The sequence below is a fragment of the Phlebotomus papatasi genome, chromosome 1 (genome assembly GCF_024763615.1).
Source record: "Phlebotomus papatasi isolate M1 chromosome 1, Ppap_2.1, whole genome shotgun sequence".
NCBI classification, from domain to species: domain Eukaryota; kingdom Metazoa; phylum Arthropoda; class Insecta; order Diptera; family Psychodidae; genus Phlebotomus; species Phlebotomus papatasi.
In genome coordinates, this window is record NC_077222.1 from 46,723,045 (window position 1) to 46,738,503 (window position 15,459).

General features: G+C 32.2%; 3 protein-coding genes across 3 annotated transcripts; all 3 read left to right on the forward strand.

Moving 5' to 3' along the window:
* Nucleotides 1–846: 846 nt before the first annotated feature.
* Nucleotides 847–3,838, forward strand: LOC129799451 (calreticulin). The gene is made up of 4 exons (XM_055843327.1): nucleotides 847–1,195; nucleotides 1,318–1,422; nucleotides 1,546–2,018; nucleotides 2,150–3,838. The coding sequence occupies exons 1-4, from the start codon at nucleotides 1,108–1,110 to the stop codon at nucleotides 2,702–2,704; spliced, it is 1,221 nt and encodes a 406-aa protein (XP_055699302.1). The 5' UTR covers nucleotides 847–1,107; the 3' UTR covers nucleotides 2,705–3,838.
* A 7,395-nt stretch (nucleotides 3,839–11,233) lies between these two features.
* On the forward strand, nucleotides 11,234–11,978 carry LOC129799453 (uncharacterized). Its single transcript, XM_055843329.1, has one exon. The coding sequence runs from the start codon at nucleotides 11,234–11,236 to the stop codon at nucleotides 11,777–11,779; it is 546 nt and encodes a 181-aa protein (XP_055699304.1). The 3' UTR covers nucleotides 11,780–11,978.
* Nucleotides 11,979–12,687: 709 nt separating this feature from the next.
* On the forward strand, nucleotides 12,688–14,962 carry LOC129799452 (proton-coupled amino acid transporter 3). The gene is made up of 4 exons (XM_055843328.1): nucleotides 12,688–12,974; nucleotides 13,031–13,276; nucleotides 13,342–13,610; nucleotides 13,686–14,962. The coding sequence occupies exons 1-4, from the start codon at nucleotides 12,688–12,690 to the stop codon at nucleotides 14,378–14,380; spliced, it is 1,497 nt and encodes a 498-aa protein (XP_055699303.1). The 3' UTR covers nucleotides 14,381–14,962.
* Nucleotides 14,963–15,459: the final 497 nt, after the last annotated feature.

Below are 15,459 nucleotides of genomic sequence, written 5' to 3' on the forward strand. Positions count from 1 at the left end.
GTTAATTTCAATAATATTTTTAGCAGTGGCCTTACTATATGATTCATTTGTTTGTCTCGTGAAAGAAAATATAAAGAACTCGAGAATTATTCTTCCTGTATTTAAATTTAAATACCTATGTAGGGAGAAATGGAGTATCTTTGGAATGGGGCACCTTTAAAAAATACGATCTTTTCTCCTATTTATAAATGGAACTGAATTTTATTGTGATATAATCAAGCTCTATAAACCAATTGTAAAATTAAATTGCATCATGATATGTCTCAATTTCATTTAAAAATAGGAGAAAAAGCTCAATTTGAAAGTTACCCCAATTCGAAGGTACCCCACTTTCCCCTATGTACGAAACCTGAAAGACTTCCCCTAGTGTCGATCAAATATCCGTCGCAATAAATATAAGTAATTTAAAAATTAACTTAAGAATTAGACCAATTACAATTTTATTCTAAGGACTTTATCAACCTTTAATACAACTTTCAAATATACTAGGAGGAAATTATTCTACTGGAGTGCTCGTATTCCCGAGATCCGGGGAATATTAGATAATGATTTAACACTAACATGTTAGGATTTGTTATTATGGATATTATCTGTTTTTGATTGAATAGGATGTCTGTTAAAGAACGCGAGAACATTAAGAATCAAAACATTTTGCAGTTACTTTTATGAAGGCGATTCAAATTTAGAGTTTTTTTTTATTTAATTCGTTTTATTTTAAAAGAGCCATAATGTTGAATTAAGATGACTGACTATATTAACATTTGTTAGATGGCGCCATTAAAAAGCTTTTGGCAAAAGTTCAGATTCGTGCTGTTTTCTTTTTATTGGCGTTACATCGACCAATCACAATCTTCCATCTGTAGCCGCCATATGTGAGAAATATATTTATCTCATTCTGACCAATATTTTGCACATTGTAAATATTTTATAGGTAACTAGTCTTCTCGCTTTACGCTGAGCTTTCGTGTGAGACTGGAAATCACTTCGTGTGCACATCACTCTTGGCTTGTCATTTCAAAAGTGTGGTTGCTGATAAATTATTTTAATATTAAAGTAATTACAGATAAGTAGAACTTTGCAATATATCCAGGTGCAAGAGGAATAAATATGAAATTTAGTGCGATTGCTATTTTACTCGTGGCTAGTTTGGCAGCCACAAAATGTGAAGTGTTTTTCGAGGAGAAATTCTTAGACGGTAAGTTTTGCCGGGTGTTTAGTGGAAAATGGAATGATGGGTGTGTGTTGGAGCGATAGAAAATCAAATGAAAAATGTGGGGAAAGTGAAGAGATGAGTAATTTTTCATTTAACCCAATCAGACACGTGGCAGGAGACGTGGACGTATAGCAAACATCCAGGAAAGGAATTTGGTAAATTCGTGCGTACTAGTGGAAAGTTCTTCAATGACGAGGAGGCCGACAAAGGTAAATGGACCTGCCTGAATACGTGTCACTTTTCCCTGATGTCTCTGGGCATGATGAAAAGTGATTTTCTACAATAATGCCTAGTATACTGCCACTGACCGCTTTGTCTATATGCTATTTTAGGCCTTCAGACTTCCGAGGATGCCCGCTTTTATGCGCTTTCCACAAAATTCACACCATTCACCAACAAAGACAAGCCACTCGTTGTGCAATTTTCTGTTAAGCATGAGCAGAACATTGACTGCGGTGGTGGATACCTCAAAGTGTTCGACTGCTCCCTGGAGGAGAAGGATATGCATGGAGAGAGTCCTTACTTGATTATGTTTGGTCCTGACATCTGTGGTCCAGGCACCAAAAAAGTCCATGTGATCTTCAATTACAATGGCAAGAATCATTTGATCAATAAGGAGATTCGCTGCAAAGATGACGTCTACACTCATTTCTACACGCTGATCGTCCAACCCGATGGTACTTATCAAGTTCTAATTGACAATGAGAAGGTGGAATCTGGTGTGTTGGAGGAAGACTGGGACTTCTTGCCACCCAAGAAAATTAAGGATCCCGAAGCCAAGAAACCTGAAGATTGGGATGAAAGGGTAAGTGTCAATCTAACACGCGAGGAATTATTGTAACACGTGATTCAGATAAGATATCCCAAAAAAAAAAAATTTGGTGTCTTATCAAGGCGGGTCAGGAAAGCAATATATCATTTCTAATGTCTTTGTAGGCCACAATCCCCGATCCAGATGATAAGAAACCAGAAGATTGGGACAAACCCGAACACATTCCCGATCCTGATGCCACAAAGCCTGATGATTGGGACGAAGAGATGGACGGTGAGTGGGAACCACCCATGATTGACAATCCTGAGTACAAGGGTGAATGGGCACCAAAGCAGATTGACAATCCAAACTACAAGGGTATCTGGAAGCATCCTGAAATTGACAATCCAGAATACACTCCAGATGAGAATCTCTACTTGCACGAGGAGGTTTGCGCTGTGGGTCTGGATCTGTGGCAAGTGAAGTCTGGTACGATCTTCGACAACTTCCTCATCACAGATGATCTCAAGTATGCTGCTAGTGCAGCTGAAACTGCGAAGAATACCCAGGCTGGTGAGAAGAAAATGAAGGAGGAACAGGATGAGGAGGAAAGGAAGAAGATGGAGGCTGAGGCTAAGGCCGCTAAGCCTGAGGATGACGAAGATGAGGATGAAGATGATGAAGATGTTGCTATTCCTGGCGAAGTTGAGGATGCCGAGGGTGAACACGATGAATTGTAGACACAACAATGAATTTGTTTCAATTTCTCTTTTCCGATGAAGGGTGATTCCAGGATTTCTCCTTTTTTTCTGAACAAAATACTAAAAACAAGAAAAAAAAATATTTTTTTATCTTTACAATCAGTCCTCGTTATAATTTTTTTTTGCATCAGAATTTATAGGTTCGGATTGAAGTAAAATATATTTGCAAGTTTGAGAGAAACATATACTTCGGATTATCGAAACGCAAATGTCTCTTTCGCAAGTAACAGGAGGTTAAAAATCATTTTTATACACTAATTGTAGAATGTATATAATATAAAAGCGGATGCTATTGTGGCTATACTATAGAAAATTTTGTTCTAAAAAACAAAATTTTTAGTAAACTGAATGTGAAATGTTTTTGTTTGAAATTTTGCAGAAAATAATGTCTGGTTACACTTATTTATATATATATTTAAAAAAAACAATAAATATTGCAACTAATTATAAGCAGAATTGAAGTTAGGATATAAAAAGGTCACATCTAGAATTATGACATCTAAAAACTTTAAAAACTTTCTATGAAAAGAAATATTTGGTTTCAATCGTGGTTCAAATATTTGGATTATTTTACATAGACCAAGCAAAAGTAATTTAGTAAATGTTCAAAATATTGGTATGTCCATTAAATATTCATTATATTCTTTTCTAGAAATCATTTTGAAACTATTAAAAATAAATTTCCACAAAGGCATTGAAGTATATTTATAAAAAAAAATGGAAATAAAAATCCGAAATGATTGACTCAAAGTCAATTATACAATTGAATCTTTTTTTTCCAATTAAAATTTTCGAAAATGTGAGCCAGACATTACAGTAATTTTTAAAGAAAAATCTATAAAATCTACATGGATATAAAACACTCTAGTAAATTCCAGAAGCCAATAATTTATTCAGAGATATAACTTGCAGAATTACCGTCAAAAATATATATTCCTTGTGTTTTTATACTACATGAAAAAAGAAATACTTATAATACAAGTAATATAAAAGAACATTTAGGTTTAAAATGTATGACTGATATAAGATTAGAATAATTTGTATTTTCTGAGAGAGTAAACACAAGAAAAATGAAAGCGTGATGAGTCAAAATAAAATATAAATTAATTGAAATAATACATGTTTTATTCCTCGTGATGAAAAAAAAATCATATGCAAAGTTTTAAATTTTATGAAGGAATTAATTTTCTGCTATAAATAAATTAACTGAGACTTTCATATCCAATTAATTTACCACTTAAAAAGTTTAATGAGTGATGAAACTTTAGTTTTCAATCAGTTCTTTTGCACATAATTGTTATATTCAGATATAAAATGCTGAGAACTATTTTTTTTTACATATTCTTTTTCAATCCAGCATTTATTTAAGTTGTTCGGAATTAATTAGGTTGTAGGCGGGCGCTCCTGGGTTTAACAATATCTCTTCTAAAGCTTGTAATGCAAAATGCATCTTAATTCTTATTCACACTTTAAGAAGTGCAAGTTTATTATGAGTGTTCAGATGTATTTGTTCAGTTGTTGCAACAATTGAATAAATAAACATAAAATCAAAAACTAATATGAGAATTTTATTTGATTCTCTTCGAACACAGACAGAAAAAAAAATTAGCTATCTAATTTTGGGATTGTTTAGTTTAAGTAAATAATTTTGTAAAAACAATTGTTAACGTTGTAAATAATGCAACAATTCAGGAAAATATTATCAAGAAACGTTAAAGAGACTTCACTCAACTTATTTAAGGCGACTGCCAGCATTTTTTGAGGATTCTTCATATATGTACCTATATTAATCTAAGCTCTTTGAAGCAGTGTCTGGACCATTTGTTGCAAATGTCCGGCTACATTGACTTATGCTATATAGCATTCACTTTTCTACTACTCAATACACATACATTTATTGTATTTATTTATATCTTCTGACGAGATTTTCTCCATGGTTTTGTGAAGCAACACAATCACTTTCATGGTAGGAGGAATGTAACTTTGCTGTCTTCTCGACTATCCAGAAATTGTAGACTGTATTGTGGACCAAAATGGGTTTTTTTTTTTTAAATTATTTCATATTAAAAATAATTATTTCCAGAGTTGATTACAGTAGACTCTCTCAAATTCGGGCATTTGGGACCGAAATGTCACCCGAATTACAGAGAAATTCGGGCGACAAACATTTTGAAATACAACGATTTTCTGTTCATCTGCATACACATATTGAGTTTACATACTCATATAAATATATCGTAAATTGCATGAAAATCCCTTAATAATGCTAAATCACATCAAAACTAAGACAAACCATGCCAAATTTGAGCATATTTGATTCATTCGATAATCATAATCAAATTTGAAAAATGACAACTTTTTCAAATGTAACTCCTGCCTGAATTAGAAAGTAGCCCGATCTTAAAAGAGCCGAATTAGAGAGAGTCTACTATATTTTTCATCGGCTAAAAGTTTCTTGATAGATTTGGAAAAGTGACACAAAATATTCAAATACGTAGGATGACGGCATTAACTTGTGGCTTATCTTTACTTCTGGCCTCGTTGCAGTTTTTGTCAGAAAATGATTCTGAAATCCAAAAAAAAAATGTGTGTTTTATGCGCTTATCTCTATTGGAGTCCCGGGCCTATGACATCCAAATTAGCAGCCCACTCTTGTCGATCCTCCGCCACTTCAGGGAGTTGTTCGGGTCGATTTCAAAGCGGTCCAAGGCAAGATTCTGAATTTGATTTAGCTACCTTGTCCTAGGTCTGCCTCAAGGTCGACGCCTCCTCACAATGTCTTGTTAACTCGTAAATAATGTGTGTTAATTATAATATTTTTAATTTTCAGGTTTTTCTAAATAATTTTGTGACATTCTTAAGTCTTTTGCGAGGAGGCCATAAGTAGAGACAGAGGCCACAAGTGATGCCGACACCCTACAGCTAATTTCTAATTCCTTTTAATCCTGTTATTTTTTAAGTTATATCATCTGATATGCACTTTTCTAAAGTTTGCAATGGTCAATTTATTCATATAAAAGTATGATAAATATTCATAAAATATAAGTATTTTTTGGAGTAAGAACTTGAATTACTTTTTTATTATGTTGGAAAAAAAAACTAAGGAAAATATGCTTAGTCTTCGTGAGCCAAGCAACTTCTTAATAACAAAGATTCACTCTCCTTTACTGAAATAATACAGCGAGATCGAGTAACAATTGTGAGTTCCCCGCGGCTCCGTAAACACTCGACGTCTCACATTGGTTCAGCTACAGTCAGTGATTCAGTTGTATCCACAGTGTTGAAGTTAACGGTAAGATCACAGAGATCTTTTCGTTCTCAGTTTTTCTTCAGATTAAAAAAAATCAGTTTGTGTGACAAAGAATTTATTTTTATTTAAACACTTATAAAATTTTGTGGGTAGAAGAAAGTTTAATAATTAAAAATGAAATTTATTGCATTAGAACTCGTAGAATAAGGTACATTAAAGAAAGACAATGCATATCCGGAACTTTGTTGAGAATGTGAAAGACTGCTGAATAGAAGTGACGTTGTGTGTTTCCTCTTGTGAAATTTAATGCTAAACTATTTAACAACTAGAGAGAGGAGTATTAGTTGTATTTTCTTTATTGTGGAGAAGAGATCTTCAGTGACTACAGTAATCATCTTGAGACAGCAATCTTCAGTTCTTTGCTGAACTTTGCAAAACTTAAAATTCGTGAATTATTGGAATACATTCCTCAATGGGTAGTACTCATGATTCTCCACAATAATCTGTGGCTGCTGCAGAAGAAAATGCCAAGGCGACGACAAGGGAATGCACTCCTCGTCCTCTACTCCTCGTAATTTATTCATCTGTTGGTAAAGAAAAGGTAGTGCATTCACGTGATCTACAATAATAATTATATATAAATATAGCAAAGTTACTATATAAATAATTTTACAATTTTTACTCTATTTCTATCAGTTCCTACTTTTCTCCTTGTTGGCACTATTGAAAATAATTTACATGAAGCTGTATGTGGCCCTGATCAATTGCTATTAACCATATTAATATAAATTCGATCATTTGGATACACAGAGGTTTACAGATGATCCGGATGATCTTTTTCTTCTTTTTAGAAATCTCTTTGTCTTATACGTAATATGAATTGACTCATGTTCCATTATTTTGCCTTGCAGTTTCTCTTGAGTGATCAAATTCTTGAAATCCCTAAAAAGTGAGCGAAAAAAATTGTAATTTTATCTCAACGTCCAAAACTTCGCGCTCTGATTACTTTTTAACGGAATGAAATACTCTGGCAGAGTATTTTATTGAATAAAAGAAAAAAAAACTAATGAAAAAACAACAAATATTTACTTGAATTGCATTCACCTTTTGTTACACTGAGATCGAGGTGAATTGAAAAATTTCTTTTATGTTGAAACAATCTCTTAATCTTATACATCTGGTGACTTAGAACATTATGCACTTTACATTGCACATATATTTAGATGAGATTTTATTTAATGGAAGATTAGTGAGGTTCAATTATGTGGGTTTATAATAAAAACAATTATTCTTTTGATCAAATAGTGTGCAAAATATAATGAGAAATTCTACCATTAAAATGCTAATGATTTGCGATTTATGAAAAATCTCATTAATTATTCTATGTGTATTTTAAGCAAGAGCAGATTACATTGTTGAAGAATATACAATTATTAATATATGTATAGTGGCATCACTGAAATTATGTTACCTATCTCTAAATGGTTCGGTGATTGCAATTCTTCCATATATATGGCTCACTTGTATAGTCTTTCCTTCGCTAGATAGAAATAAAAATATGTATAATCGTAAAAGAAAGAAAGCAAGATGGAATTCTCAAACTCACAAATCCGATATTACTCCCTTGCCTTTGAAACAAAGCGTACGTCAGGAAGAAAGTAAAGCTTGAGAATTGGTTTTATGTATTAGGTGAGATTCTTAACAATCTCACATCATATTTATTTGAAATATCATCGTAAATCATATTTATTTGAAATATTGGCAGGAATATTAGAGTCCAACTACGATGGTAAGTTGAGTAACACTTTTTTTTTTAAATATATACATATTTTCCGCATATTTTTAAAATGAACCTCGATATGCAATTAAAAACTAGACTTCGGTAAGGGACGATATAATTTCAGGATACTTTGGATGCCATTTTCAATTTGTTCTTTATTTTTGCATCTCTTCTCTCAATAAATGAATGATATAGTTTTAAAACGTTCCACCTATTTAAATTATGGTAAATTTTAAAACATTCATTGCCGGTCATAACCGAGTGGAGTCGGTTCAGGCTTGTAAGGAATTCCAAGACCTTTCCAATAAGCTCAATCATGATACCATTAGGTTGAGAAATGTGCTGTTTTTAGAGCCTTTTTAGCCTTTGACCTTTAAAATCCGTTATTAGAAATGTATTTTCGTCTTTCGTATATGGACGAATGTTCTCCTAATAAATCTCTAAAAGATATCCAAAAATGAAAAAAATCGCACGACGCGTTTTCGAACAACCCCAAAAAACATGGTATTAGAAGTCTAGAAAGGGGGTGGGGGAAAATGAGGGGCATATTAACGACCTCAGATTCGACTTGGGGGGGGGGGGAGCGGCTCACCTAATGATTTCGAGTAACTATCTCTAACTGTTTGGCCTCTGGGCGTAATAATGGCCGGACAAACAAATAGTGTGTTTCTCAAAAAACGTCTGAAACTTGAAGATAAAAAATGGTCCCCGGGAGATGAAAGGTGGAAATATCATCTAAATTTGGGTGGGGGGGGGGGTGGTTAGTGGAAAAATCGAGGAATTAAACTGCTCTCTCTGTGGAAATCAAGCAGTAAAAATCGATATTTGGGTCTCGTAATTTGGAAACCCCATTAAGTATATAATTTCATCTCTATTTTTTCGTATTGTTTAAAAGTTGTTTGATTATTGAACGGATTGAACTATTAGGGGGAAGTGGGGCACATTTAAAAGTGGGGCACCTTTGAAATTGGGATTTTTCACCTTATGTTGAAGTGGAACTGAGCCATATCATAATGTAATTTAGCTTCTCAATCAGTTTGTGCAACTAAATTATATCACGATAAGGCTCAATTTTATTTAAAAATAGGTGAAAAATCCCAATTTCAAAGGTACCCCACTTTCAAAGGTGCCCCACTTCCCCCTATGAGGACAATTGGATTGAGCTAATACAAGACTGATAAATAAACGAACCGTGTCAGAAATTGTATGTTAAATGGTCTTTAAATGCGTATGACTCAACGTGTTACGTGGGGGTGTTTCTATATTCATTATGTAATAATTGTGTGCATTTTATTGACGTCTTACATAGTAAATCCACCTTCCCTCACTTCATACCATACCTCTTCCTGCACAAATCTTATAAAAAACCAATAGAAACTGGTGTTATTTTTGAGAACTGAAGCCTAAAGTTAAAACAAATATTGATTGAAATAGTTAAATAAGTAAGATAGACCATTCTATACCCTTGAAATGCAATTTGAGCATATAAAAAATCAAACAATATTAATTTAAACGTAAATGCAAAAAATATAACATACTATATTAAATAGAAATTGTTAAAGTAAAAAATAAGGCAAACCATAACACGTGTGGAGATGTTGGGATTTGCAAGAAAGTACACTAATTTTAGGATATGTCGACTTTGTCCATATAAATAAGATTAAAATTTCCTTTTAAGTACCATAATAGGTGAACACAGGGCAAATTGAGAGGCCAAGAATTTTAATATTTTATTCAACTGAAAAAAAAAGATTGAGATTTCAAATTTTCATTATGGATAGAGAACATGTCACATGGATCTCATTAACCCTTTAAGCACCATTTGAACACTACTGGTGCTCCATAGAAAAATTTTTTTCTGAAAATCTAGAGTTACTTTTTTCTAAATTTACAATTACTAAGCAGAAGATTGTAGGAATCTTGGATAATTTTACTAAACCTCCAGATATATGCTATTTAGTGAATATTTAAGCTCAAAAGTAAAGAATTTTCAAGTTTTTTATTATGATTTTTTTTCAGCCCATTTTATTGTAGATTTTGGGTAAATGAGCAATCAGCAAATAATATAAGATAATATGTAAACTGAAAAATATTTTTTACTTAAGATTTATTTTCGTTAGAATACCTGCGTACCAAAAGGAATTATTAGGATCTGTGAGCTCTTAGAAAAGGGGTACCCGTTTCCCTCTTGCAACCAGATCCACCCCTCAAGTTTGCACGCGCGCACATCCTTAATCTACCGAGTCTATAGTCACTAAATAACTTTCTTTCTCGTCCGTCTTTTAATCTTATAATCCCTTTCTATATTAGCGATTGCTGTTAAAGTCCAGGGATGATAAACCGTAATCGCGTATGCGTGCAAGAAGGAGAAAATGGTCATGCCAGGATGATGAATGAATAAGTGATGTCAGAGGATGTTTAATGGTCAAATACCGCCGGTTTTGGCAGTCGGCAAGTCAGGGGTTTAGAAGAGAGATAGTTTGCACCAATTAGTATGTCAATATTTGTCCTAACAGGCACTGGCAAAAGTTGTAAAGGTACTAAATATTAAGAATATATGCCTGTGTAGAAAACTATCAGGTCTATCTATCAGATCAGATTTCGCTACAAATCTCCATAATAATAATTCAAAATATTTAATAGTCTAACTTAAGTTTTTTTTGGAAATTATATTAAATTATTAGAAAATTTAATTTGTTGTTTAACAGAGCCCCGGCCTCTCCTATACCTTTCAGAAAAATAAAAAAAAGTGAAAAAAAAACATATAAACTAGCAAAGGCTATGATAAGAATCTTTTCGTCTATTTATGCATTGTAGTTTTTTAATGACCTTTTTTATTGCACAACGTGTAACCTCTTTTTTCCCATTGTTTGCCGTTCACGTGATTCTTTTTTCTTACTACGAAAATATATGTATTTCCAAATTTAAACATTTAAAAATACAATTTTTAAATCGGAAAATTCTCTGATTCTTTTTCATTTAGAATATGACAATCGAGATCGAGTAATTACATTATGTACACTCTCTACATTAATTGATTAATATGTTACTACGTGTAAACTTGCTATCAAAGTTAAACATAGAGAATATAATATTGTTATTTTTTTAATTTATAGTAATAAAACGTTGCATAATTTTTCATGTAATTATGAGTGTAATTTGAAATTGTGTTAATGAAATGAAAATTAACACAATCTCATGTAAAGGCAATTAAAAATTTATACACGAGATTCTTCACTTTTATTGGCCATGTAGCACTATATAGAGACGTAAATTAAAATTTTCGTTTTTATTTAGAGGTCACACTTGTCCCCAGAGATAAACCATCCCAAGGAAACTGACAGAATTACAAATACACTGCAATAATTTTTTCTTTTTTTTTTGTTTCAGGATATGCAGTCTATTCTCTGATCAACTATATTTCTATACAGAGAAATACAGAAAGAATATCTCGTGAAAATAAAGAAGCTAAAAAAGAATGTCTTCAGAACGATCAATACCACATCTTCGAGATATTTTTGGGATATCTAATTACTCACCTTTTAGTGGAAGTTCTCAAAAGCCAGCAGACCCTTATCATGGCAATCTTTCAGGGGCCAATGAAAGTAGTTCTAACAAGAAGCAGTCAAAAAAACGGCGAGATAAAAATGCATCAAATGGAACGGGAGACGTTAAAACTCTTGAGAGACACTTGAGTATGAAAAAAACCATTAGGAAGAAAATTATGCGGGATTTACAACAAGCCTTTGTAGATGATCCTAGTGAGTTTAAAGTAGACAATCCCACAGCGGATCAACTAAAGGCTGAATTGAATGAAGAAGCCTTGAGATTTGGAGACAATCGTCGAATGAGGAAATCCGACAATTTTCTAGACATGCTTCGGGGAGATCACCAGAAGACTTACGACTATCAAGATGTTGACCATCATAGTCAAAAGCGTGGTGGAAATAATTGTGATTATGGAGGAAATGAAAAACCAAGTTTTTGGAGTCGTATTGGAATGAGAAAGGGCAACAAAAGATAAAGCATATCGCTGCTTTATGTGAATATAATTCCAATAGAATTTGTCATAAGGCTCATGATAATAATAATAAATTAAGAAATTCTACTGATTTGTGTAATAATATAGAGCATTCACTAACTTTACCAGTGAATACTCAAGTGAATGAACGACTAGAATTTAATAAATATTGTGGAAAATGTTCCCGTTAAATACTATAAATGTTTAATTTTATTAGCAACTAGGTGAGATCACAGAGGAACAAATTCATAAAAATGACACATTTGAAAAAACTTCAGAACATGAGTAATAAAATTAACTAAAATTATATTCATATTTAATCTTGTAGGGGAGACCGGGGTACTTTTATCCAACAAATGCAGATTATTTTCGCGCATGAATTGTGAAAAAATGATAAGATTTGTCTAATGTTTTTATGTATACTAATAAATTTGAGGAAATTTTTATTTTATTTCAAGAATAGTTCCCAATTTACTTAAAATTATTCAAAAATATTGCTAAGGAAAAAAGTCGCAAATTTTGATTCGTGTGCCTTCATTATACAACAATTGTATTGCAAAATGTTAGAGAAATTTAATATTGATTTACTTTCAAAAGCTATGTACCTTTCAACTTTAAGCTACAGGGAATGAATACAATTTGTGGATATTTGATACAGAATCAACAATTAACTTAATATATGGCTTCTTTAACCAGTGCTGAATTAGACACTCAATATGCACTATAAATACATTCTGTGGACCTTGATAACATAGCATAGAGAGAAAAAGAGTTTAACAATTTCATACCTGGTGGAATTATGCTTTTCCCCTTACATTTCATGGATTTTGTATTGCAAAAAGTTTATTCAGTCTTCAGTCCTTTTTGAAACAACGATCAGTGAAGAACGATTGTTCAATTTAGTTTTTATAATGTTGAGAAATATTTGGAATCTTTTTTGCATATGTGCTGACAGTAAAGAAAAGAGAACTGAGAAAACAACAAAAAATCTTTCAGTTTTCTTTGCTACTCTCTGTGTAATTGATTTATTTGGTGTATTTCCAATTGTAGCACTTCCTGAAGCCATAATTAGTTGTGGTCTCTACGGTATTCCCCTTGTTGTGTTTGTGATTATTGTTCAGATATATACGGGTGTTATCCTGGGAAAATGCTGGGTTATAGCAGAAAAAATGGAGCCTAGCATAGTTGAGAAGAACAGGTGATATTGTTTTGGAAATTTTGATTTCATTTAATATAATATTATTTCTCGGACAGATATCCCTATGCTGCTATTGCAGAGCTAACTTACGGGAAGTATATGAGTATTTTCGTTACCTTTTTGTTGGATATTACTGTATTTGGCGGAGGAATTCCCAATTTACTGGTAGCATCACAGAACTTGCAACTCTTGGGACTTCGGATTTCAGAAGGGTCTTTTGATCTATCTTTTTGTTTATGGTTAATAGTTATTGGAATTTTCATTTGCCCAATTATGTGGCTAGGAACGCCAAAAAATATGAAGTTAGTTATATTTTGCATTTTATTTGCAAACTAAAATCTCATTAGCTTTTTTATTATATCTACAGAGAGTTGGCCACTATATCAGTAGTAACTACCAGTTCTGTAGCTTTTTTAACATGGTACTGCATAGAAATGGATAAAAGTAATTTAAACAGACCTGATATTCGAATTGAGGATCTCAAAGGTACTACCTTCAGTGTAAAGAACCTCTTAAAAGCATATGGAATTATTGCTTTTCAATTCGATATACACCCTATGCTTTTAACAATCCAGATGGACATGAAGAAAACTGAGAAAGAAAATATTGGTCTTGCAGTTACATTAGGTATCATTGGTTAGTATATTTTTGTAATTATTATAATGAAGTAATAGTTATTATCATATTTTAAGTCATATTTTAATACAATAGTTACAGTTGCTCTATCGACAATCACAACTCTTTTAGCTGCATTTAAATATGGAACGACCGTAACACCAAATATTTTGGAGATTTTACCAAGAAGCTGGCCGCTCTATCTGATTATTTTATTAGTTACCATACAGCTGTGCATTTCTAGTGCGATTGGGAATTCAGCCCTTTTTCAGCATATTGAAGATATTTTATCAGCCTCACGAGACTTTACTCTAAAACGTTGCCTCATTAGATCATCGCTTGTCTGTTTGGCAGTAATTATTGGAGAATTTCTTCCTAGATTTGACATGGTTATGGGTTTGATAGGAGGAACATTAACAGGGCCATTAATATTCATTCTTCCACCACTTTTCTTCACACGAATACTCCATCTGGAAGAGATATTCTATCAAAAGATGGAACAAATTAGTAGTGATGATTGTGATTTCCGAGGAAAAGTTTCTGAGTATGGCACAATTTCTTTAGGTTCGGCCACTAAGCAATTCCCATATTTTAGTACTAAATGGAGAAATGTTGGAAAATTTTGTGAGATTCTCCACAGTGATTGTCTTATATCAATTTTTGTTATATCATTTGGTTTAATAGCTACGTTTGCCACCACATATTTCAATGTATCTGAAACACTTTCAATTATCTCATTCTCGTCACCGTGTTTTCAAAAACTCAGTAATGATTCATTAAACATTTTATAACATGATTTTCACACCTCTTTCATAAACAATGAAAATAATACGAAGAGATTCAAAAATAAAACAAATTTACTGAGAATTTGTGATTCCAATTTAGCTCAGTTTTTGTGATTAAATAATTTTTAATAATTTAGTTTACGTCGTTTACGTTGTGAATTTATGGAGAAAAAAATCAAAAAAAAAACAGTGAATTTTATAGAAGTAGATTAAAAAAATCCTATATAAATATTTGGAAAATTTTTCTTAAATATTGTAGATTTCATATACGGCAATTTGCCCAATAAATTTGTTTTACTGCCTGACTGTTCTTCAGTCTACTAGCTACAGACAGACTTAAGTATTTAAATACATTTTACTGTAAAATCATAATCAAGGACAGCTTTATAAATTAAAATGAAAAATTAAGGTCTTTAAAGAAATTTTGGCTACACAACACGGGTTTATTTATATTACTACATTTTTTCTGAAACATCTGTTGAATCTTTTCAGACTCTAGGTATTATATAATACACCATACGTAAAATTGGACATTTAAATCCGTTCTATATATTAATTCAAATTTTTAAATAAAGGCTGATTTTTCTATCCTGTGATTTATTTATTCTGAAAATGTGGAAGACTTTCATGGTATTCTGCTATCACATGTAATTGTGTTCCTCATTGATTTATCAACAAAGTTTAGGAGTTCTGTTACTATTTCAATTAGCCCTAAACCCAATTGTGCCTCACAGGAGGATAAACTTAGATGTGATTCTGTTTGTCGTATTTTTTTTGTAAAATATATTATTAATTTAAAAATTTAATTTCCAATTCATATCAGTGGATTACAGTGGATTACGTGGGTCAAAAAACTGGACAACAGCATTTTTTCTCTATCTTTTCAACATAATAAATTTTTATTTTAATTCAAGTTATTAAGCATATAAAAATACAACATTTAAACTATATTTTCTGAAATTTTCATTCAAAAATCTTAAAAACTCACCCGTTGGGACATGATTTTCGGAGACCTTTTTGAAAAAACTTTAGTGGACAAGATTTCTCCACTTGGTAAAAATAAAAATGAGGGGATCATCGAGGAT

Bases quoted from the DNA above. Each gene is read 5' to 3' on its own strand.
- LOC129799451 (XM_055843327.1), top strand. From the start codon at position 1,108: ATGAAATTTAGTGCGATTGCTATTTTACTCGTGGCTAGTTTGGCAGCC. The intron at 1,196-1,317 runs GTAAGTTTTGCC...TAACCCAATCAG, and splicing joins CGAGGAGAAATTCTTAGACG to ACACGTGGCAGGAGACGTGG. The intron at 1,423-1,545 runs GTAAATGGACCT...ATGCTATTTTAG, and splicing joins TGACGAGGAGGCCGACAAAG to GCCTTCAGACTTCCGAGGAT.
- LOC129799453 (XM_055843329.1), top strand. From the start codon at position 11,234: ATGTCTTCAGAACGATCAATACCACATCTTCGAGATATTTTTGGGATA.
- LOC129799452 (XM_055843328.1), top strand. From the start codon at position 12,688: ATGTTGAGAAATATTTGGAATCTTTTTTGCATATGTGCTGACAGTAAA. The intron at 12,975-13,030 runs GTGATATTGTTT...TTTCTCGGACAG, and splicing joins AGCATAGTTGAGAAGAACAG to ATATCCCTATGCTGCTATTG. The intron at 13,277-13,341 runs GTTAGTTATATT...TTATATCTACAG, and splicing joins GGAACGCCAAAAAATATGAA to AGAGTTGGCCACTATATCAG.